This window comes from Artemia sp. Qi Xiang Cuo, chromosome 6 (genome assembly GCF_049724085.1).
Source record: "Artemia sp. Qi Xiang Cuo chromosome 6, ASM4972408v1, whole genome shotgun sequence".
Taxonomy (NCBI): Eukaryota; Metazoa; Arthropoda; class Branchiopoda; order Anostraca; family Artemiidae; genus Artemia; species Artemia sp. Qi Xiang Cuo.
The window spans coordinates 50,291,153-50,314,044 of NC_142799.1; the positions used below are offsets into that span (position 1 = coordinate 50,291,153).

At 38.0% G+C, this 22,892-nt stretch overlaps 1 protein-coding gene across 1 annotated transcript in view; it reads left to right on the forward strand.

The window, feature by feature from the left end:
• Positions 1-22,892, forward strand: part of Zw10 (Zeste-white 10 kinetochore protein) — a 199,753-nt gene that overhangs the window by 17,941 nt on the left and 158,920 nt on the right. The window contains exons 2-3 of the mRNA XM_089090240.1: positions 15,991-16,196; positions 20,706-21,248. Of these exons, the coding sequence (XP_088946366.1) occupies positions 15,991-16,196; positions 20,706-21,248 (749 nt within the window). The remainder of the gene's footprint in view (positions 1-15,990; positions 16,197-20,705; positions 21,249-22,892) is intronic.

A 22,892-nucleotide genomic window follows, 5' to 3' on the forward strand; every position in this document is an offset into this window, starting at 1 on the left:
GTAAGTAAAGCTGCCCACCTGATCAATATTTTCATTACCCAACGTCACCTTTTCATCTTCACTTATTCCTAGCCTTAGTGACTTAGTCTTCCTAACATTAATTTTCAACCCAATTCTAGCACCCTGAACTCGCAAAACCTCTAAAACTTCATTCATTTTGCTCAAATTTTCATCTAGGATGCTTAAATCATCAGCGTAATCCAAGTCCAGGAGACTTTTTCCTCCCCATTTGATTCCGTGGTCTTCCATAGCCTTTCCTGTGCTCCTTAAAACAAAGTCCATCAAAATAATCCATATAAAGGGGGATAAAACACAACCCTGCTTAACTCCTGATTTAATACAAAACCAGCTGCTAACCTCATTTCCTACCTTAACCGCAGCAGTGTTATTCTCGTACATAGCACTAATCACTTTAATGTATTTGTCAAGGATAAAACCTTTACTAAAGCTCTTCTATCAACAGAATTGAACGCTTGCTCATAATCTATAAAACTGAGGACCAAAGGTGTTTGAAAACTCAGGCACTTCTCAATTATTTGCCTAAGAGTGAAAATTTGGTCGACACATCCTCTATCTTTTCTAAAACCGCACTGCTCTTCTATTAAAACTTTGTCTACGGCATCTCTCAGTCTAAAAAGTATCATATCACTAAGTAATATGCTACCTACAGAGACCAGACTAATGCCTCGATAATTACTAAACTCACTTTTATCACCTTTCTTATAAAGTGGCTTAATTAAGGTTTTCCTAAAATCGTTAGGTACTTCCCCTTTTTCAAAAATCATATTCATAATCTTCAATAACTTATTTTTAACCTCAGAGGCACCACATTTAAGAAACTCATTTACCATCCTATCAGCACCTGGAGCCTTATTATTCTATAATATTTTTAGTACTGTTGCTAATTCCTCCTCACAAAACAAATCTTCCTTCACATCCAAGGTATCACAAACTTTTTCATTTTCCTCTATATTTTTTCCTGCAGCTCTCTCTCGGTTAAGCAAGTTCTCAAAATGTTCGGCCCATCTCGCTTTAGTTTTTTCCATGTCGCTAATTGCCACCCCATTCCTATCTTTAACTGGGACAAGTCCGGATTGACTATTCCCTCTCAATTTGTTAACGTGCCAGTACAATATTTTACTATTTACTATATTCTATTTTACTATATGCCGTCTAGCTGCATCTTCCAGATCCTCGGCAATTTTATCCATGGCCTCCACTTCACACCTCCTTAGTTCATATTTTAATGCTTTCTCCACTTTCTTTACATTTCTTTTGTTTTCATACGATCTATCACTCAGATAATTCTTGTACAAGTCCTTTCTTCTTTCTATTAAACATAAAGCTTTTTCACTAATATTCTTAGCTGCAGTTCCAGCTTTCTTCATTAATACACGGCGTGAGATGGCTCTCGTGCCGTTGAGGCTGCAAGTAATTCTATCCTAGTTTAACTTGTTCAGTGCCTTGAAATACTCCTCCCTTTGCTATGAAAGTGGTATTAATCAAAACTGTATTAATAGTGCTATTCTTTGTGATTGAGGCTGCTGCTGAAAACTGGATTGATCAATGCAAAAAAGACACTTTCATTTCTTTTGCTGTTTTGGCGCCATCTGTCATAGCCACACTCGTCACACTGATAATTTATAAAAATATAGATGACGTTCCCTTCATTCGCAAGCAAACAAGAAGAGGACGCAGAGGTGGCAGAAAGAAATTTAAGATTGACGTGTTAGTCACCTACAGACGATTGGCCAGCCAAAAGCCTAAGCATGAGAGTTGTTTAGTCTCAATGCTGCGCGTGAGCCTACCGCCCAGGCTGATTCCTGACAACATTGCTCCTACCAATGATTTCAGGTCTGATTGTCCTCCAGTATTATCACTGCTGGTTCTCTCTTGTAAACACCAACTTCCAAACTTCCTTCTGAGCAACGTCCGCTCACTACCGAATAAAGTAGATGAGTTAGATGTCATTCTACGTCAGAATGACATCCGTATCACCGCAATTACCGAAACATGGCAGCTCGACAAAACAAGTGGAAGGATGGCTGGTTACAAGGTTTCTTGAACACTAGAACAGACAGGATTGGCGGAAGTGTTGCCCTGAATGTATGTGTATTATATCCCCTGCAAATATTTAGATAACTTCAATGACCCTAACCGTGAAGCGATCTGGGCATTATGCAAACCAAAACGTTTACCACGAGATGTCTCTTGCATCATTGTCGCAAGTATCTACTATCCGGAAAGCGCCAATAACAGACAGCTGTTGGTATCCTACCTTCAGTCTACGTTAGACACATTACGTCAGCGGTATAGCCGCCCGGGCTTCATAATAGCTGGTGACTTCAACCAAACAAAGAAACAATGGCTTGCTAATACACTGGGTATGTCACAAGTGGTCAAGATACCAACCCATGTGACCGGGAGCACCCTTGACCTTATTCTTACAAACCTTGCTCCATATTACAAAGACGTGTCTTCGAACGGGCCATTGGGCAAATCGGACCATCATACTCTGCTGATGAAGGCAAAAAGTGAAATCAGGAAGCTTAAGAAAATAAAAGTACTCCGGAGACCTATCACGAAGTCTGCTATTAATACGTACGGAATGTGGGTTGGTACTCACTGCTTCAGCCAAGTATACAACGAAAGCGATGTCAACAGGAAAGCAGAAATATTTCAGTCCCTACTCTATGAGAAATACTTAGAAGTTTTCCCGGAAAAGCAATTTGTCGTGAGCGAATCTGACAAGCCCTGGATCATTCCAAAAATAAAACAGCTGATTCGCGAAAAAACCACTGCAAGGCAGTCAAGTAGCGACGCAACGTCTTTACAATTATTAAGAAACAAAATCGTTAGCCTTTGTCGCGAGGCAAGAAAATTCTTCGGAAAATCCTTTTTGTACCCTGGAATAAAAAGGATCCCTATAAATGGCACCGTCTAGTGAGGCAGATTACTGGAAAAACAGTATCATTTAGTGTCAGTATTCTGAACGATGATTGGTCACTCGTGAGTGCAAATGACGCTAACAATTAATTTACTAACATTTGTACATCCTTTCCTGCCCCAGCTAACACTGAAATAGAGAATGTACTGTCAATATGCCCTGGCGAAGGTGAAATCGAAATAGTTGAGTATCAAGTTTTCAAAGAGCTGAACAAGCTGAGTCCATCCAGTAGCTCTTTTCCTGAAGAGCTGCCTGTAAGGTTAATACGAGAGTTCTCTCTTTTCCTGGCCAAGCCACTTGGACACATCATCAGAGAATGTTTCGCCCAGTCAACTTTCCCGTCGTGCTGGAAACGCGCATTTGTGCCTGTTATACCGAAGACTAAAACACCCAAATCTTGCAACGAGTTACGACCGATATCAATCACATCTACCTTTGCAAAAGTCACCGAATCATTCATCCTGCGTGAATTGCTCAAGCAAATGCGGGAAAACATAGACTGTTACCAGTATGGCGGCCTAAAAGGTTGCAATACCTCGATATACCTCGTGCGCCTAGTTGACATTATCTTTAAGTGGCTTGACAAGGGCAGTACCTTCATCGACCTAGCTCTCGCCGATTTCAGGAAGGCATTTGACCTGATTTGTCATCTTATGGCAGCAAAAAATATGCGAGCAATGGGCGCACAGAAGCGGTCTCTTGCATTAGTGATGAGCTTCCTTCAGGACAGGATGCAGTGTGTATTTCCATTGTTTTGAAGGTGACGTGATCTCATACTGGTCTAAACTTACCTGTGGAGCCCCTCAGGGTACAAGACTTGCTGGTTTCATATTTATCTCCCTCATCAACTTCCTCCTTCAGAATTTCGAAGAGCGACTCAAATTCGTCGACGATTTATCATTTTTCCTCAAATACCTCGTGAGAGAAGGTGTAATCGAACGTCAGTTCAGCTAGACCCTTCTGGCATCCTTCTCTGAGGACTGTGAACGTTACAAGCTGACACTGAATGCAGATAAATCAATGATCCTCAGGTTTTGCCCCTTAAAACGTGATCTGGAATTCCCGCAAAACCCTTTCCCTGTTGTTCCATCTGCAAAAATCCTCGGAGTCACATTATCGATGGACTGCACATTCACCGAACACGTGGAGAAGGTTATTAAGGCTGGCAATGCATCACTTCAGACCCTAGTCCTGATGCGCAGGTTTGGCTGCGACACTCAAAGCCTAAAAAATGCCTATATTACGTATGTGAGACCTCAACTCGAATACGCCGTCGCTGTCTGGGGACCTTTTGTCCAGAGCACCCACTACCTTTGCGATGACCTTGAATCTATGCAGAAACAAGCTGTTAACATAATCGTTGGTAACAGAAGTGACGACTACAACAAACTCTTGCAAGAACTGAACCTTGAATCTCTCAGCGACAGAAGATTATCACTGATCCTGTCCCTCGGCAAGTCACTGCTATCTTCGCCCCATCACAGACTGATCCTCCCACCCGATGCTCCTGTTAACCAAAGAACCGGATACCAGTCGAAGCTACAACCCCCGGTCTGCTGGACCAACCACTACAAAAACACGTTTGTCCCCTTTTTCGTAGAAGCATACAACAAGACTTAGTATTATTTGTATTCACGTGTTAGTGTTCTCATAGTGTTATTATAGTGTTATTTGTATTTTTTTTTCTCCATATTGTTGTAAAGACGACATAAATTAGCCATGGCTACGCTGTTCGATCTTAATAAACCTATGTCTATGTCTATGTCTCACCTTCAGCAACTTCACAAATTATTTTTCTAAAATTATTCCAACCATCTTCCACATTATCAAATTTTGAACTCTGAAGTTTAGTACTCAACTGTTCCTGGAAAGTTTCTCTCAAATTCTCATCCTGGAGTCTACTAACGTCATAACTTCCCGGGAGGTAGTTACCCTTCCGATATTTCAGCTTTAAATTAACCCTTGACACTACTAGATGGTGATCTTTACTTTTAACATCAGTAACAGCATTCCTGTAAACCCTAGTATCTTGTATTGATCCTGCCAGTCTTCGGTTTACTATAACATAATCTATAAGGTTTGCTGTCTTACCATCACATGAATACCATGTTAACTTATGAGCCATTTTATGACCAAACACCGTAGTGGTTATAACTAGATTGTTGTACGTACAAAATTGCAAAAGTCTGTATCCATTACTGTTTCCTTTTCCTACACCAAATTTACCTAAGTTGGGATACCATCTATCCCTATTTCTACCAACCTGGGCGTTAATATCTCCCAGTAATAACATCATATTTCTACCTGGGACCTTGTCTATTTGCTCCTGTAACTGTAAGTAAAACTCATCTGAGTCACTAGTATCTCCGACAGTCGGTTCTACAGGGGTGTATGCTACTATAACTGATACCCTGAACTTTCTAGTCATAAAATGAGCAATTAGTATTCTATTATTAATACCTTCCCAGCCTAAACAAGACTTAGTAGCTTCCTTTTTCATCCTGACCCCTACTCCCTGTCTATATACCCCATCCTTCCTGCCTGAGTAAATAAATTCTATGTCACCTTATTCCATGCTTCCTACCCCTGGGATGTGAGTTTCTGAAACTACTAATAAATCCAGTTTGAATTGTCTGAATTCGTCAGTCAAAATGTCGATACGATAGTAATTTTTTAATGTCATAACACTCCAAGTTCCAATTTTCATGTTCTTTAAATCATTGAAATTATTTTCGGCTCAGGAAAAGCAATGATCCCGGATACCAGTGCAGGATGGGGATCACATATCTTCTCACGTCTACACCGAAGTGCTTAAGTCAGCTCAGACCGGGACAGCAACAAGTCCCTGGGACCTCCATGAATGGAGGCTTTGTGGAATACTGGGCCCATCTTGGTCACAACATGGTTTTCAGCACTTGGCGATGCTCTTCTATCAACAAGAGTCGAAATCCTGCACAGACAGTCTCTAGCCTATTACCTCCGACTCATTATATATTCATGCCTACAAATATTATGCTTTTACGGGAAGGCAACCCATAATAGATAAATTAGCTAGGAAGAGGTTTTTCAGCCCAAAGACGTCCATCAAAACATACCAAGCCCAGAAGAATTGTCCATTAGTCAGAATCCCTTGTGAATGCTGTTTCGTTTACTAGGCCATAATTTCCCCGAGGGGCGTCACTCCTCAAGTGGGAATAGAGTTGACCGCAAGATCTCCAGTCTTGCAGGTACCCTGAAAAGGTCGAGGCAGCCCTTTGCAGAGGCCGTTGTCCATAGATCTGGATCTTATGCCCTGCCACAGTTGTCCTCCTATAGAGGATCCTCCCGCGATGGTGTTCCGCATCACCATGCAATTTAACCCATTACTCGGAGAAGGTTTGCAACTCATGGGACTTGTGGACTAACCAGTGGGCCCTTTTGAGTGTACATTTGAGGGGCCTTCTTCCTCCTCCATCTGGATTAATGACCCCGGGTGAGGGTGCCCCAGATTCTATTATGGACCCCCAGGGACAAGGTCCCCCCTTGGTCCGTGCCTCCTATGGAGGTACCCTACATATCTGTAGAGTGTTCCCCTGTCGCCACCTGGGGACACGCTGAATGGCCTGGGGGAGGCCAGATAAACTGATCAGTTTTGTTTTGCAAAGGCCAAATTTATAGGGATATAAGTCAAATTTATTTGGGAACAGTTTAATTCTAGGACCAAGTTTATGATCAATCTGGATGGTGTGCGTGTAACTAAACCCCCGTGTAACTGAACCCCAAGCAACTTAACCCCCGGGTAACTGAACCACCGTGTAACTGAACCCCCGTGTAACCGAACCACCGTGCAACTGAACCCCCGTATAACCGAACCCCCGTGCAACTGAGCCCACGTGCAACCGAACCCCCGTGCAACTGAGCCCACGTGCAACTGAACCCCCGTGCAACTGAACCCTCGTGCTACTGAACCCCCTTTAACTTAACCCTCGTGCAACTGAACCCCCGTGCAACTCAACCCCATTTAACTTAACCCTCGTGTAACTGAACCCCCATGTAACTAAAACACCGTGCAACTGAACCCCCGTATAACTGAACCCCCTTGCAACTGAACCCCCGTGCAACTGAACCCTCGTGCTACAGAACCCTCGTGCAACTGAACCATCGTGCTACTGAACCCTCGTGCTACTCAACCACCGTACTTACTTTGGGTAAAACACAATAGGGTTATGAACCATAGTTATTTAACTTTGGTATAATTATTTAACCTTTAAACTGTTTTAAATAAAATGGCCATCCCAAAATTTAGATCGGATGTATTTGGGGGAACAATAGGGTGGGGTGGAAGCCCTCCGATCACTTTTAACTCTGAAAAAGCGCACTAGAAATTTTGATTTCCAATTCAATGAGCCCCCCCCCCAAAGTTCATACAAAATTTTTTCTACAAAAACCTTATGTGTTAGCAATGAGAAACTAGCTTAACTTACAGCCCTTGCCCCAGATGCTACTGGTGGGTTTTATAACCCCAAAGGCATGGTTATTTGACATTTAGACTATTTTGAACAAAATTTTTATTTTTATTTTGATCGGATGTATTTGGGGGGGGGGTGTCGGTTAAGAGGGAAAGGCTGATTGTCCTGTGATGACATGTGATTCTTCGAAATTGAACTTTCAATTTCCAATCGAAAGATCCTTCTTCAAAGTTTTTACGTTCATCCCTTTTGTAAAAAACTTAAATTTTAACAATTGGTAACTTGCAATAACATACAGATTGCTGATACGGGTGTATCAGCAATTTTTTTTTGGAACAGCTTAGGGTATCAAGATGAAACTTCTGGGGCATCTACCTGCTACTACTGGTATTAATACTGCTACTACTACTACTAATTCAGCACTATTATTACTTCTACTGCTTCTACTACGACCTCTGCTGCTATTTAATAAGTAATATTTAAGATACTCACATCAAGCTAAAGATTTGACAGAATAAGGCATTTGAGAGGGAACTTGAAGTATGTCAAAAGACGCTATGCGTATGTGTATGTTAATGATCACGTATCTAAAAAACGGATTTTTGAATTAAGTTAGAATTTTCAGAGAGTGTTTAAAGGGAAAGTCAATTCACCAAAAGGAAATATGTGCACGCTCAGGCCTGGATTTACCACTAGGTCCATACGCCCGGACCTAGAAGCGCATAATGCTAGTGGGAGCAATTAATTATCACTGAGTATTTTTTCCTGAAAAAAACTGGGCTGATGTGATTTATCGTCGCCAGGTGCACTCTGCCGCCACGCTGCCTATTCACAGAAAAGTGACTATAAAGCAACACAGGAATTCCATGGTCACTTATAAACTGTCAGATGTCTCCCAAGAATGGTAGCTGAGAGTTCGGTATTACCCCTCTCTTTCATCACTTTTCGCTCATCAGTTATGTTCTGTTAACACACAGTTACATGGGGGTTCAGTTACACGGGGGTTTAGTTAATGGGGTTGAGTTGCACGAGAGTTCAGTTGCATGAGGGTTCAGTAGCACGAGGGTTGAGTTGCACGGGGGTTCAGTTACACGGGGTTTCGGTTATACGGGGGTTCAGTTACATGGGAGTTAAGTTACACGAGGGTTTAGTTAAATGGGGTTGAGTTGCACGAGGGTTCAGTTAAAGTGGGTTCAGTTGCATGAGGGTTCAGTAGCACGAGGGTTCAGTTGCACGGGGGTTCAGTTAAACGGGGGTTCAGTTGCATGGGGTTCAGTTACACGGGGGTTCAGTTGCTTGGGGTTCAGTTACAATGGAACCAATCTGGATACTTAATGTTTCACAAGTTGTCAGAGGTATTGAATATTACTAGATTTTGAGTCATCTCTGGTCTCTTCATACATAGGGAGCTGTTGTTTATTTGGAAAAGTTAATGAACTGGAGTTATTATCTCTATAACGCATTGTGAAATGATAATCTATTCAAAATTATACAGTGAATGCAGTGGACAGTAAAAAAATACAGTATCATCAGTTAAACTTGTAACTATGAAAAGCTGAAAAAAAAAATAATCATTTGTATGTATTGAAAGTTTATGAATTGTTTGCAGAAAATGTTGATAATCCTTGTTAATTGTGTGATACCACTATTTAACGGAATTGAGCTGCCCAATCTTCATTGGTTTTTATTCCCCAATTCCACATCAGACCCAGCATCTATTAGTGTCATATAAATCCTTATAGTGATTATTGTCCCAGATGGCCAGTAGAGAGAAAAGAGGGCTAGTACCTCTTCGCAAAACACGCTCAGACAGCGAAATTAAGTTCTCTGAAGAGAGTATAGAGGAGCAGATTATTGTAATCACAAACCACCTGAATGCACTAAAAGGAAAGTCTGATCTTTGGTTCGCACGTATTGAAAAAGACATGGAACTGAGAATTAGCGACGAGGTTTCGAAAGCTATCACTTTGCAGTCTCACCCTGGCACTCTAAGTGACGTAGTCATTGAAGGCATTAAGAATGATATCTATAACAGCCTGTCTCTGGATTTAGAAACAAATGTTTAAAACAAAGTTAGCTGAAATGGAAAGCCAGCTCAAAAGTCTTGAGCAGCTAGTGCTTAACGTAAGTTCGACGAGTAAAGAAGTTCAGACTACTATGTTGAACCTGAGGACAAATTAATTTTTCAGAACGACACTGTTGAACAGGGTTCTCTAAATAATCAGATTATGGTGTTTTGACTTGACGAGGACGTTTTGATCCCGGAAAATACAGAAAATAAATTTCTTGAGTTTTGTAGCTCGAAATTCCCGGGAATCCCACTAGTAGCTGATGACATTATCTCAGCCCGCAGGATTGGTCGGTAAACTAACATTACCGTTCGTCCAGTTGTCGTTACTTTCTCCAACCTCAAGCTTCGATCAACCATTTTGAAAAACAGAAAGAACTTGAACGGTACGCGAATTTCATTGAATGAATCCTTGACTAAGAATAGACTCACTCTTCTTTCCTATGCTAAGAGTAAGCTAGGTTTAAGAAATGCTTGGACAGTAGATGGCAATATATATATCACAGCTGATCAGACCAGTCCCCGTAAAATAGCGACTAAAGGTGATATTTATCGTGCTGGAGCATCTGTTCCTGCCAGTCTCAACGCTAATCATGCTTAGTGTAGTTCTCCGTGCTTTATTTTTCATTCTTCTTGTTGCTTGCTCGTCATTGGTCTGTCTGTATTTTATTTTGTTCACGCAGCTATGTTGTATTATTAGTGTATTTCTGGCTATTTTTCTGCCCACTACTTTAATCGGTCAGTTTTGGCCCTATCTTTTGAATGCTTTCTGTGTGCTCTTTCCATGTTTGCTATATGTTCCTTATATGTTACTCATATGTTTAATCTTGCTTTTACTTCATTGTCTCTTCTTTTCAGTGTTTTTCCCAAAATTTCACTATTTTCCCTTCTACCTGCCTCCCAACCAGTTTTCTTTTTTTATCTTCTGTTTGAATTCTTTTTCTGTATACGATGGACTAGCTATAGGCTACTAAATTCTCTCTATTTCTTTTTATCTTTTCAGTTTCTATGTTTTTCTTCCAAACTTCTTGGTTATCTCACTGTGTTTTACATTGCTAATGATTTTTTATTTTTCTTTCATACGATGATTCTACTTTCTGATCATTGCACAAATAAATTTTCTATTAATTACCTGTTCATTCTTTCTTTTTTCTGCGCATTCCTCTTTAACTATGTCCAGATTTTTATTACATCCGCTTCTTATAAATGACAGATGTTGATCATTCTAGTTTTGATGATTATTCCTATTCAATTTAAATTGCTTGAGATGACTCCTCTAAATGTTTTAAATCTAATTGATGACTCATCTGGGACCCCACCTAATATCTCTTCTTTGACTAGTAATTCCACTGCTAATTGTGTCTATAGATATGCCATGACCAAAAATGTAAATTCTGGTATTAATTTCTCAGTTCTTCATTTAAACATTCAAGGACTCTATTCTTCTCTAAATAATTTGAAGTCTCTCGTAGCTAATTCTTCTCCTCAGATTATTGGACTCTGTGAAAAATTTCTCCACAAGGGCAATGATATGCTTTTAGATATTTCCGGGTATAACTTGGACTTTGTAAACAGATTGGAGAGAAAAAAAGGTGGCTTAACATTTTATATTGCTGATTACCTGGATTATACTTTGCATAGTGATCTGTGTAAGCATTTGGATGGAGTTTTTGAATCTGTTTTCATTGAAATTTTGATTGACAACAAGAAAATTATCATTGGAGAAATATACCGCCCACCAAGTGGGTCGATACCTTCACAACTTCTTATGACTTTTTATCCTCTGCTTTATCTTTTAATATGTTTCCTTGTATCACTATTCCTACTAGAGTTTGTGACATATCTGCCATATCAATTGACAGTATTTCTTCTATTTTGATGCATAATTCAAGCTTGTTATCATATCTGACATTTCTGACCACTTTCCATGTACTAAAAATTATTCAATCTCTGGCCTACCTTCATTACCTTCCACTCCTTTTAATTTACCAGTCCGTTACCAACAGCATCAACTTGAACAGTTTAAATTTCGATTATCTTACACCTCCTGGGAGTTTCTCGCTGATTCAAGTCGGTCTGTTGATAGTCTTTTCAATCAATTGTATAATTTGGTCAAACAGGCCTTTGTTGATAGTTGCTGTGTAACCTCAGCTGCTAAAAGCTCCAAGCGTTCAGTTCCTCGTGCCCCTTGGATGACTTCAGCTCTTCTTAAGAGCACTAAAAGAAAGACTTACTTGTGGAAGGCATTCAAATCCTCTAACTCTCATCATCATCTTGAAAGGTATAAAAAATATAGAAATTTATTGAATTCCTTAATTCGTAAAGCCAAGTATATTTATTACTTTCGGATGTTCTCTAAATTTGGCAAGAATATAAGAAAAACCTGGCAACTTATAAACACAGTTCTTCGTCCCAATTCCAAAAGAAATAACTTGCCAAATAAATTAATTTCTAAGAGGGTAGAGACAACTAATAGTAAGATCATAATGAATGAGTTTTGCTCTTACTTTGCATCCATTGGGAAATTAATTTCTGAAGATATTTTGGTTAGTGCTTCTTCTACCAGTGACTTTAAAAAGTACCTCTGTCCTTCTTGTCAAAACCGATGGCTTTGGATCCGGTTTCCGAGTATGAAGTCCAGAGAATCGTCTCTGAGCCGATAGGATCTTCCTCTTGTGGACCCTACCAAACTCCTGCCAAGGCTTTTAAGCTAATTCTACCATCTGTACTATCTAATTTCACCATTCACGTGACCCTGTCGTTTGTGAATGGAAGTTTTCTAAGCGCCTTGTAATCAACCAGATTATTGTTTTTTTATAAGAGTTTTTCTACACAGGATCCTTTAAATATTTGACCAATATCTGCTTCGCCAGCCTTTAGTAGATTTTTCAAAGATTATATATTCTTTAGGCTTTCGGCAACTTTTGATAAGAAAAAACAATTTTTCCATTACAGTCAGTATGGTTTTCGCCCTAAACACTCAACAAAACATGCTTGCATGGCCTTGCTGAAGTTCATTCACAAGGCACTTGATGAGGGTAGAATTCCAGCTGCAATTTTCCTTGATGTCAGAAAAGCGTTTGACAGCATATCACATACTATCCTACTCTCCAAAATGGAGCACATAGGGATACGGGGAATCAGTTATCATTGTTTTGGAACTTATTTATCTGGAAGGTCTATCAGTATTGACCCCAAGCTTAACGATCAATTTCGTGTTGATTTTGGTGTCCCTCAAGGGTCTATACTAGGACCTGTTTTATTCCTTATATTCATCAATGATTTGTTTATTGCTTTATCCGAACAAACTAAACGAAGTTGCTGTAGTATTTGTAATTACAATTTTGTTCCACCTAGTGACGCAGCTCTAGATCCAGTACTATTTGCATTTGTAGATGATGGTACTCATGGGTGTTCAGAAATGAATGATTCTTCCCTTATCAAGAAAGTGTATTCTGTTCTAGAAAGAGCCTTTGCTTGGTTTGATGCAAATCGTCTTGCCCTAAATCTGGCTAAATGTAGTCTACTTATTTTTTTCAGATCAGGTACTTCTTCTCCTTTGGTTCTAATTATTTTTACCGCTCATGGTGATATGACTCTTCCCCCTAATAGATTTTTTCGATTTCTGGGTATTTTATTTGACATAAACCTTTCTTTCAAACATTACTGCTCTCCTGAGACTTGAGCTCTTCAGACATCTGGGATTTCTTCGAAATCATCGTCATTTTTTCCCTGGTTCAATAATAAAGATCCTCTTTCACTCTCTTATTCAACCTTATATATGCTACTGTCTAACAGTAGGGCTATCTACATTCTGTTCTTTTACTTTTCTTGTTTTCAAAATTTATAACAAAGCAATTAAATTAGTGTCTGAGGTGACTGACCAGCTCAGCAAGAATCTATTGGATGGCCAATCCACATACATCTTTCTTTCCTCTTGTTTCATTTTTAAGTATTTTCATGGACTCCTCCCTAATTTCTTCAAACAATTATATCTTTTAAATTCTGAATTATGCATTCAATTTTGTGTTTCTTTTTCTCTCAGAAATGATATGGATATTTTCATTCTTAAAACCAAAACCAGTAGATCAGACTTCAATCCAGCTTTATGTTGTGCCTCAATCTGGAATTCCCTACCAATTAAAATGCGGCTATGTCATTCTTACAATTAAAAAAACAGCTAACTAACCACCTCTTATGCCTAGACAGTTAGTTCTCTCCTCCGTTTTTCTCCTCTATCTTTCCTTTTCAATTTGTTTATTTCATTTATTTTGATTGGCATGGTAGTTTTGGTGTAGTTCAGTTTTTTTGTTTTTTTTCTTCTTGTCCTTCTATTTGATTTTAATGCTATTATTTAATGTTATGTTTAGTCTCCCACTCTCACAGGCCAAAGAGCCTTTGTGGGGGTCTAAAGTTCTGTAATTTTTTTCTGGGTTTCTTTTAAATAAATTAATTGATTGATTGCTTACTATCATGTTCGTTTCTGTGACAAACTTTTGTTATGTGTCTTTTGCGTTTTGCAGTTGTGACATTCTTGTTTTTGCAAAACAAAACAACATTCCTGTGGAGAAATAGTTATTTTTCCTGCAATAAAAATACACTTTACTCTCAACTGGCTTTTAATCTATATTTTGTTTTCCTTTAGTTATAAATTTTGCGCATTATTTGATGCAATCGAGTTCATTTTGCCAGTCCTTTTGATCAGCTGGTATCATTGCAAATGTTTACTTTTAGGCTATGAAGATTGCTATAGTTATTAATTTCTTCTGAATCGCCTCTGGTGCTAATCTAATCATAAGTAAGCCCCTTGATGCTCATTTGAGAAATGTCCCAAATTGACATTTTTCTTTTCTAGTTTTTCATGTGAGAAGAAAATTAAATAGTTGATTCCCTTGGCCAGGGGCGTTCCTAGAGTCATTTCATTGGAGGGGCGATCTTCGTAAATTTTACTGAATCGCTATCTGAATTATTCCAAATTTTCTGTAGAAATCAAGAATTTTGCTAAATTTCGGGCAATTTTGCAAAATTTGTGCTGAAATTTCCGCGTTCGGCGAAAATTTTACCGAATAAAAAAAATGTTGGAGGGGCGCCCCCCCCCCGGGACGCCCCTGCCCTTGGCTGGTGTTCTTATAACTTGGATCTGCCAAAGGACGTTTACGTTTGAGATTTGCACTTTTTCCTTCAAAGTCCTTGCTTTTGGTTTATTTGGTTGTGCTAAGGTGTCGTCCGTCATCGTAAGATGCTTTGTAACCAACAAAATATTAAAAAGGCATTCTGCTTCTCAATCTCAGCAATATTATTTACTAGAAAATAATGATTTAGTCGTTCATATGGCCCCAATAATATCTGTCATTTTTGTATTTGTTAATTGTTCGAAGTTATCATTTTATCTCATTGTTTTTCACACTGGTGTGTTCTTAAATTTTTATTTCAATTATAATAATCAAGACGCTGGCACTAGTCAGATGGTAGCAATTAACTATCTCTTTTCAACTAATATGGTATGTAATCTATTCCAAAAGGGTAAAAACGCAATAAGAATGGCATTTGGTGAAATTGCTGCAATCTAAGGTTAACATACTTTATCAAAAACATAACAAAGGGAATTCTTAAAATTAAGTACTTTCTTTGTGCTGAAAATTGTCTTTGTAGAACAGGTTGACTGCAGAAAGTATTTGGTTGTCAGCAAATAGGTACTTGGGGAATGGATCTTGCAAACAGCATTCTATTCCACCTAGATTTCATTGGGTTGGCTGTAAAATCTTTACATTAGAGCATTCTTCGCCAAAATAATAAAAGGGCCAACCCGCTGTATGACAGACAAATTTTCCTCTCCTGTAGACAACATAACTGCAGTTGTTGATGTATAAATATAATTCATAAGACGATAAATTCCCCTCAAAAAGATTATATAGCTTGTTGGGAATGTTAAACTATCACCAATATAAATCTGTTAGGGCAGTATTATGTCTAAATGTTGGTGAGCTGACCTTCGTTCATTCACTGGATGAGCTATATGAGCTATTATGCCATTCAAATATTGACAGTTAGAACTGCACACATGGCTGAGTTCCTCCACTTCTGAGGGTTTGATTTAAAGAATCCCTTGAGCAAATTGAATAAAATAGTTTCTAAAAATGCCTTGTTTTCCTGGCAAGACCCTCTAAAATAAGTCGAAGGGCCAGATGTGTGTATATGCATGATTTGTATTTTCATGGGCTGGTCTGTAACTACACTTGTAGATTTAGAATATTTTTTTATCTTTTTTTTTATTGTGTGAAAACTGTAACCAAATCACACAACCCACAATCAGAGTAGAAAGGCAAAGAAAAATGAGAGGTTTGAGAATTTTGATCTTAGCACTTTTATTTGCAATCTGTCACATCATAACCCCAAACACATCTGTATTGTCTCTTGTTTGTTTGTTTTTTTAAAGCTATTTTGTCTCTTTTTTAAGGACAAAGAAAAGAATGTGAGTCCTCGTAAATACTGCTGTCATTATTTGCTAATTCTGTGTGGAATTTTAGGTGCTATCTCAAAAGAAGAAGAAGATGACTCACCAATATTGTATTTGTCAAAGCAACTTGAAGAAAACAAGAGAGATTTACTGGAATATCTTGATAGCTCCTATGACAAGCTAATCCCTGCCTTTGAAACTGCCAGCCAGCTTTCAGCTAGAATTAGTAACTTAATGCTTCAAGTAGAAGAAGTTACATACACAGTCGAAAACGAGGTATTTTCTTTCAACCAAAGTACTGAAACCCACACAGGCTGGTATTAGTATGTGTCCAGGGAAGAGAATGGGGGATTTGGCTCTATTCTCTCCCTCAAAATGTCTTGATTTTTTCATTTCTTATATAAGTTTGTATAACATACCCAGTCATGGAAGTGCTGATAGACTTGCACCCCCCCCTATGAGTGAAAATCCCCCTATTCTGTCACCCCCCCCCCTTTTTTTTTGCTGTTATCAAAGAGAACACTGTCCCTCCTCTATCAATGATGTTTTTTTTTGTTGTTTTTTTTTGCACTTCTGCACTTAGAGCTATGTTGACTGTTTCCATGAACCACTTTCTTTCTCCTGTAAAAAAACAAAAACAAACTTACTTTCGATAAAAAATAACAAAATTAAAAAATACAAAGAAATACTTTAATCCTAATAAAACTCAAATTTTGTTGCTTGTATCACCGAAGAATCTTGTATACGGTACGATTAGTATTGGGAAACGTTTCTCCTGAGCCTAGTTCAAAAGTTGTTTTGTGACATTTTTATCAAAATGACTTATAGACCACCAACTGAAAACCAGCATGTTCTATCAACTAGTCTTGATATTTTTGGGCAAATTGTTTAGTTCTCGAGATAATGAAAAGTATTTAGTTTACGAGCTTTGTTATGGGTCCACACAAAGGTCTTATTCCAGTGTCCCAAAATTTGTGAAAATACCCAGATTTCATTGCCTAAAGAAGAAGAAGAAACTGGGAATGTCAAAACTTTCAAAGCCAATATTTAAAACAGGAACATTCGTAGTAGAAATGTTTCATTTTGAAGTGTTTCATTTAACTTATTTCTTGCTTAAAACCATGGACTGTGAAGTCTATGGTTTATCTATAGTCTGTGATCCAGATGCATGTATTTTTCAAGGGGTGGTTCATATCTCCTGCAGTTGGTTTGACGATGGTTTCGAGGGTATTCGATGGTGCTAACTCTGAATATTGGGGCGCACCGGTTCGCAACCCTGTAGAAACGGCTTGATTTTCCCCTGAATCCAAAATTAGCCTATAAAGGTATTGTTGCACAGTTTATTTTCTGAAGCTCCAAAATTGAAAGCGAAATAAAAACGGATACCATTTTTATGTAGATTATTTTGGCGTTTATTGGCTATATTGGACCTGCTCAACATAGATGCGGACCGGTGGGCTCCGATATTCCCTAAAAACTATCTTCAAACCAACTGCATCAGATGTGTGCCACCAAACTAGCGATAGCCAGCCACACATCACAGACTACTAGTCAAGCAGAAGAAAATTAAAAAACCACATTTTGTTTAATGTTTCTCTGTTGAAGCGTTTTCATGTTTTCTATAAGAAAAAAAGTTATTTTCATTTAAATAGGTTATTTTTACATTCAATTGTTGCTCTAATTGTTCCCTTTGTGAAACTACCTTGAAGCTACTAGGCAAGAAAAAGCAGGGTATATTTTGGCATAAATATATTTTAAATTAAAAGAAACACAATATAATCTGGTTTTAATATTGATTGGTACAATATACCAATATATCTTGTTAATCACTTCGAAATAAAGTATAAGAAAATGAAAGACAACAAACGTGACAGTTATTCAAACACTGTTTTACATGTATATCTAAGAAATATATTGGATATGACATACAAAGGCCGTTTCCTATACAGGAATGTAGCCAACATTTTATTGTAAGAGGAGTCCTTTTTTTTTTTTTTTTTTTTTTTTTTTTTTTTCTCTCTCGAGAGGTTGTAGCTATGGAACTGTACAGCAAGTTTCATTTGAAACTTTATTTAGGGAAGCGAGAACTTGTGTAAGGAAATAGTCATAAAGAAGCTACCCTGCTTTACTTTGAAACCCCTTTGTCCAGGGATGTTACGCTTTACCTTAAACTTTGCCATTTCTTGTTAGAATGTCTTGTTCTTAGAAAAATAGAAACAAAACAGGAAAGGAGGAGGATTCCTATATGTAAGGCTATATCCAGCGTGTAACATGTTCGTGTAGTTTTATGCTCTAATTTTTTTAGGGTCCCTCCGTCCTGTGTTTTGGTATGATTATAAATATTATAGTAAATTAGGCAGATTTTTAAAGCATTTTGTCGGAACCAGTCTGTTTTACCTTCAGTTTTATTTTATCTTGAGCAAAAATGACAGGTTTCATATTTATAGCAATAATAATAATTTATTTGAATCCTCTATACATACGAAAATGCACTTCGAGAAGTATTAAAAAAGAAATACACATAATAAACAACACTTATCATCGCTAACACTAAAAAATACACGAACAATGCCTCACAAACGATTAATACAGCCCAACAGAAAATCTACGACTGATTCAGATCGCTGTCTGAATTCGCCTTCTAAAACATCCATCTTATTACATATCTCAAAAACTCCGTAACGTTTGGAGATATAACTGTTACGAGACCAAACAGGAACACGAAGCAAATACTTACAAAATTTGAAAAAGACAGACTGAATTTGTTGACGTTCTGACGTGGGAAAAAAAAACTTCCACAATGGCACCAGAAAAAAACAAATGGGGAGCAAAGAACAAGTTATAAAGCCGACCAAGCGTTTTTTTTTCTGCAGGGGTGATCATATCGATCCAGTAGTCCTAGAATATCGTGAGAGGGCTCATTCGAACGGAAATTAAAAGTTCTAGTGCCATTTTTAAGTGACCAAAAAAATTGGAGGGCAACTAGACCCCCTCCCACGCTCATTTTTCTCCCGAAGTCACCCAATCAAAATTTTGAGATGGCCATTTTGTTAAGCATAGTCAAAAATCTAATAAATATGTCTTTGAGGATGAACTTTGCCCATTGTTTACATATAGTATTGGTTAATGGGAAGTATACAGATGTTTTCAGGATGAATTTTTTCGGATGGGGAGGGGGTCGGAGGAGGGGTTTACGGGGAGGATCTTTCCATGGAGGATGTGTCCTTGGGGGAAGGGACATTTCTCTGAAAGGGGCGCTGGATTTTCTAGCATTATTTAAAAAACGATCAGAAAGTAAATTAAAAAAACAAAGTTTTTTTCAACTGAAAGTAAGGACCAACATTAAAACTTAAAACGAACAGAAATTGTTATGTATTCGAGGGTGCTCACCGCAAAGTCAATACCTCGCTATTTACGCTAAAGTTGTTTTTAGTACTTTCAAAAAAGCTACCTATTCTAATTAACCGGCCTTTGTGATTCAGAGGTTTGTGATTCGAACAAAATTCGAACTTTAGCGTAAAGGGCGAGGTACTGACTAGGGGGTAAACTCCCTAATGTACGTAATAACAACATACGAATAATAAAAGTTCGTTACATAAGTCAATTCGTAAGTTACGTCGGAACAAAATTTCGAGAAAGCCATTTAGCCAAAAAAAGTAAAATTAATATGCAAATTTCGTTTTAATTATTCAAGTACGGTGAGCCAAGATCAAAGCTGCATTAATTCAAAAACGTTAAGAAATAAGATACAAAAAGAAAACAAGTTTTTTTAACTGAAAGTAAGGAGGACATTAAAACTTAAAACGAACAGAAATTATTCCGTATATGAAAGGGGTTGTCCCCTCCTCAACGCTTCGTTCTTTACGCTAAAGTTTGACTCTGTCTCACAACTTTATTTTTTAAAACAATAAAAAACTTTAGCGTAAAGAGCTAGGCGTTAAGGAGGGGACATCCCCTTTCATATACGGAATAATTTCTGTTCGTTTTAAGTTTTAATGTCGCTCCTTACTTTCAGTTTAAAAAACTTGATTTTTTTTTATTTAATTAGCGTAAGAACTGACGAAAGCGTGATAAAAACGAGATTTCTACTATGATCATGTCTTACTTGTAATTATTTATTCTAGTAATCTTTCATTTGAGGGAATAACGACTCTTAGCTCCGAGTAGATTTGCGATAAATAAGACATTTTTGGTTTAGTAAGCAAGAAATTCTGAAAAATAAAAATTGAAAATATTTGACAAGTTTGTTATCGAGAACATTTTCAGGAGTAATTTCTTTGATCATGTATGATAGTTTTACCTTTGCAAAGCTCAGAAGTTGAACAATTTAAAAGAAAATCAGTCAAAGCGGAAACACTGCCCTGACCCACCTTTAAGTTGATGACATTGATCAAGCCTATAGGAGGGTTTTTCCATTCAATTTGGTAGGGCTTTGTTTTTTGCGCTTTACAATGTGACCACTTGTCATTTTTTTAATGTTTTTATGGGAGGGGGGGGGACTTTCCATAAGCCCCACAAAAGATATATTGTCAAGATTTTCTCTTTTTCCGCTCTTCACTTCTCTACGTGAATTATAAAACAGAACTTGGGTACCGAAGCCTGTGCAAAGGGCTAAAAATTGTAGCGCATTTTTTGCAAATTTGTATAGTAAAATCTATACATCTGAACGTTCTCTAGTGGGATATTAGCAAGCTGAGCAAGGGGAACCCCTTGAGCTGTGAACTTCAGTTTTGTATGCCTTTCAAGCTACTGCAGTCAATTCATATTAATGTGTCTGTTTTGCAGTTGTTGGAGGAAGTAAGCTCAGCATCCACTAAGAAGAAAGCCCTTGAAAATGAATTGAATGTCTTAAAACGTGAAGCTGATGTTATCAGACCACTTCTACGAATAGATTCAATCCTCAATCAGATAGGAAGCTTGAATCAGAAGGATTTGAAGGGTTTGAAATGTATTGCTGATTTAATATCCGAAGCTGAGACCCTTCTTGAGTCGTTATCAATGCATCAAGAACTAGAGATCCTTCCAGTTTTAGAAGTTGAAATATCCAAACTAAAATCACAACTACTGGCAAACTTGGACCATCAATGGCAAGAAAGAGTGTCTTGGCAAATTTACGAAGCTGGTGATTTGGAATTGACTTGCCATAAACCTGAAAGTCTGCACTTGTTGGCGTCTATTCTTGAAGAAATGGGTGACTATAAACTCCTAGTTCATCAACTGTCCCGGAGCTTGTTTGAGTGTATTTTGAAAATATATCCGGCAAAAAGCTGTGAGATTCTGGTGAAGAAAATTGGTGAAAGTATGGTTCTGAGAATTTGTAAAATCAAGGTAAGATCTATTTAAGGTGTGTTTGCAAGTTCAATCTAAATAACTTCCTAACTCTCGTGTGATTTTTGGCAAATGACTACTCTGTAGACCGCTCGTTGGTTCGAGGAATCTAGAGCTGACCTGAGTCAGTTGGAGTTTTAATACTTCTGATTGAGTTAATTAATCAAAATTAATAAATGCAGTTAATTGAGAGTAACAATATCACGAATATATTTCTTTAATTAGAAAAAAAATATGCAATAATAGAAAGAATGGCCAGGGCAGAAATGTGTCTATAAACTCACCTAGCATATTGATTTTTTGATGGCCAATCTTCCTCCAATTAGTGCATTAGTGCATTAGTGCATTATATGTGCATTTTCACTTAGTTTTCCTTTTTTGCTATCTCATTAAAGGAGACTATTTTCATTCAATCTAGTAGGCTTCTGGTGGCTATGTGAACAAGCCACTATTTTGGGCCATGTATCCTGACTAGGAAAGATGGTCAGAGTTAGCTTGCATCCTACCAGTGACTTTCAACTGTTACTCTTTAGTCAAGTTTAGATTCAAGAACAGTCTAGAGCTGCCTGAGGATAGTTTCCCTCCGATCACTTTTGACTCTTAAAAAGTGAACGAGAACTTTCAATTTCCAATCAAATGAGCCCTCTCCGGCTAGTTGCCCTCAGATATCTTTTGACTCTAAAAAGTGAACTAGAACTTTCAATTTCCAATCAAATCAGCCCTCTTTGAAGTTTTTACGAGCATCTCTTTCATAAGAACCATATAAACCCCCAAGACAACACCTACCCCCCGGGCCCTGGGGTATTGTCGAAACATGAGTTTTTTTATCTAGTTTTTGAACAGTTTTTAAAAAAAAATGGCTATCTCAAAATTTGTAGCGGACGGGTTTGGTGAAAAAAGGGCGCGGAGGAGAGGCTAGTTGCCCCTCAGTCTCTTGACTCTTAAGAAGTGAATTATAACTTTCAATTTCCGATCAAATGAGTCCCCCATGAAGTTTATACGAGCATCCCTTTTATAAGAACCATACATACCTTCAGGGCATAACTTAGAACGTCTTTCCCCGGGTCCTGGGGGGCTGTATTGACACCAGAGTTTTTCTTATCGACCCTTGAACTATTTTTAACAAAATATCTATCTCAAAATTTTCATCAGATGGGTTTGGAAAAAGAAGGCATGGGGGGGGGGGAGGGGCTAGTTGCCCTCGGGTCTCTTTTGACTATTAAAAAGTGAACTCGAACTTTCAATTTCCAGTCAAATAAGCCCTCTCCGATGTTTATACGAGCATCCCTTTCATAAGAACCATATATGCCCCAGGGCATAACATGATCATAAATCATTAATTTTTTTATTTCTTAAAGTTATAAAAGTGAAAACACTTAAAAATAAATAATACATTGTGCCAACGTCGTTCTTTACTTAGGCAGCACTATTGAGCTGCCTATAATTCATAGGTAGGCTGTGGAGCCAGAACGGTCTCAGAATGCATTTACGTAATGTTCAAGAGTTCGTCTTATTTTTATATAATTGCTCAAGGTGGTTCAAAATCAAATTCGCAACAGGTAGATTTATCTACTAATTTCTGTGTTTGAATAAACCGGTAATTAATTATTGTATAGCCCAAAGCCCCCCCCCCCCCATACTTAC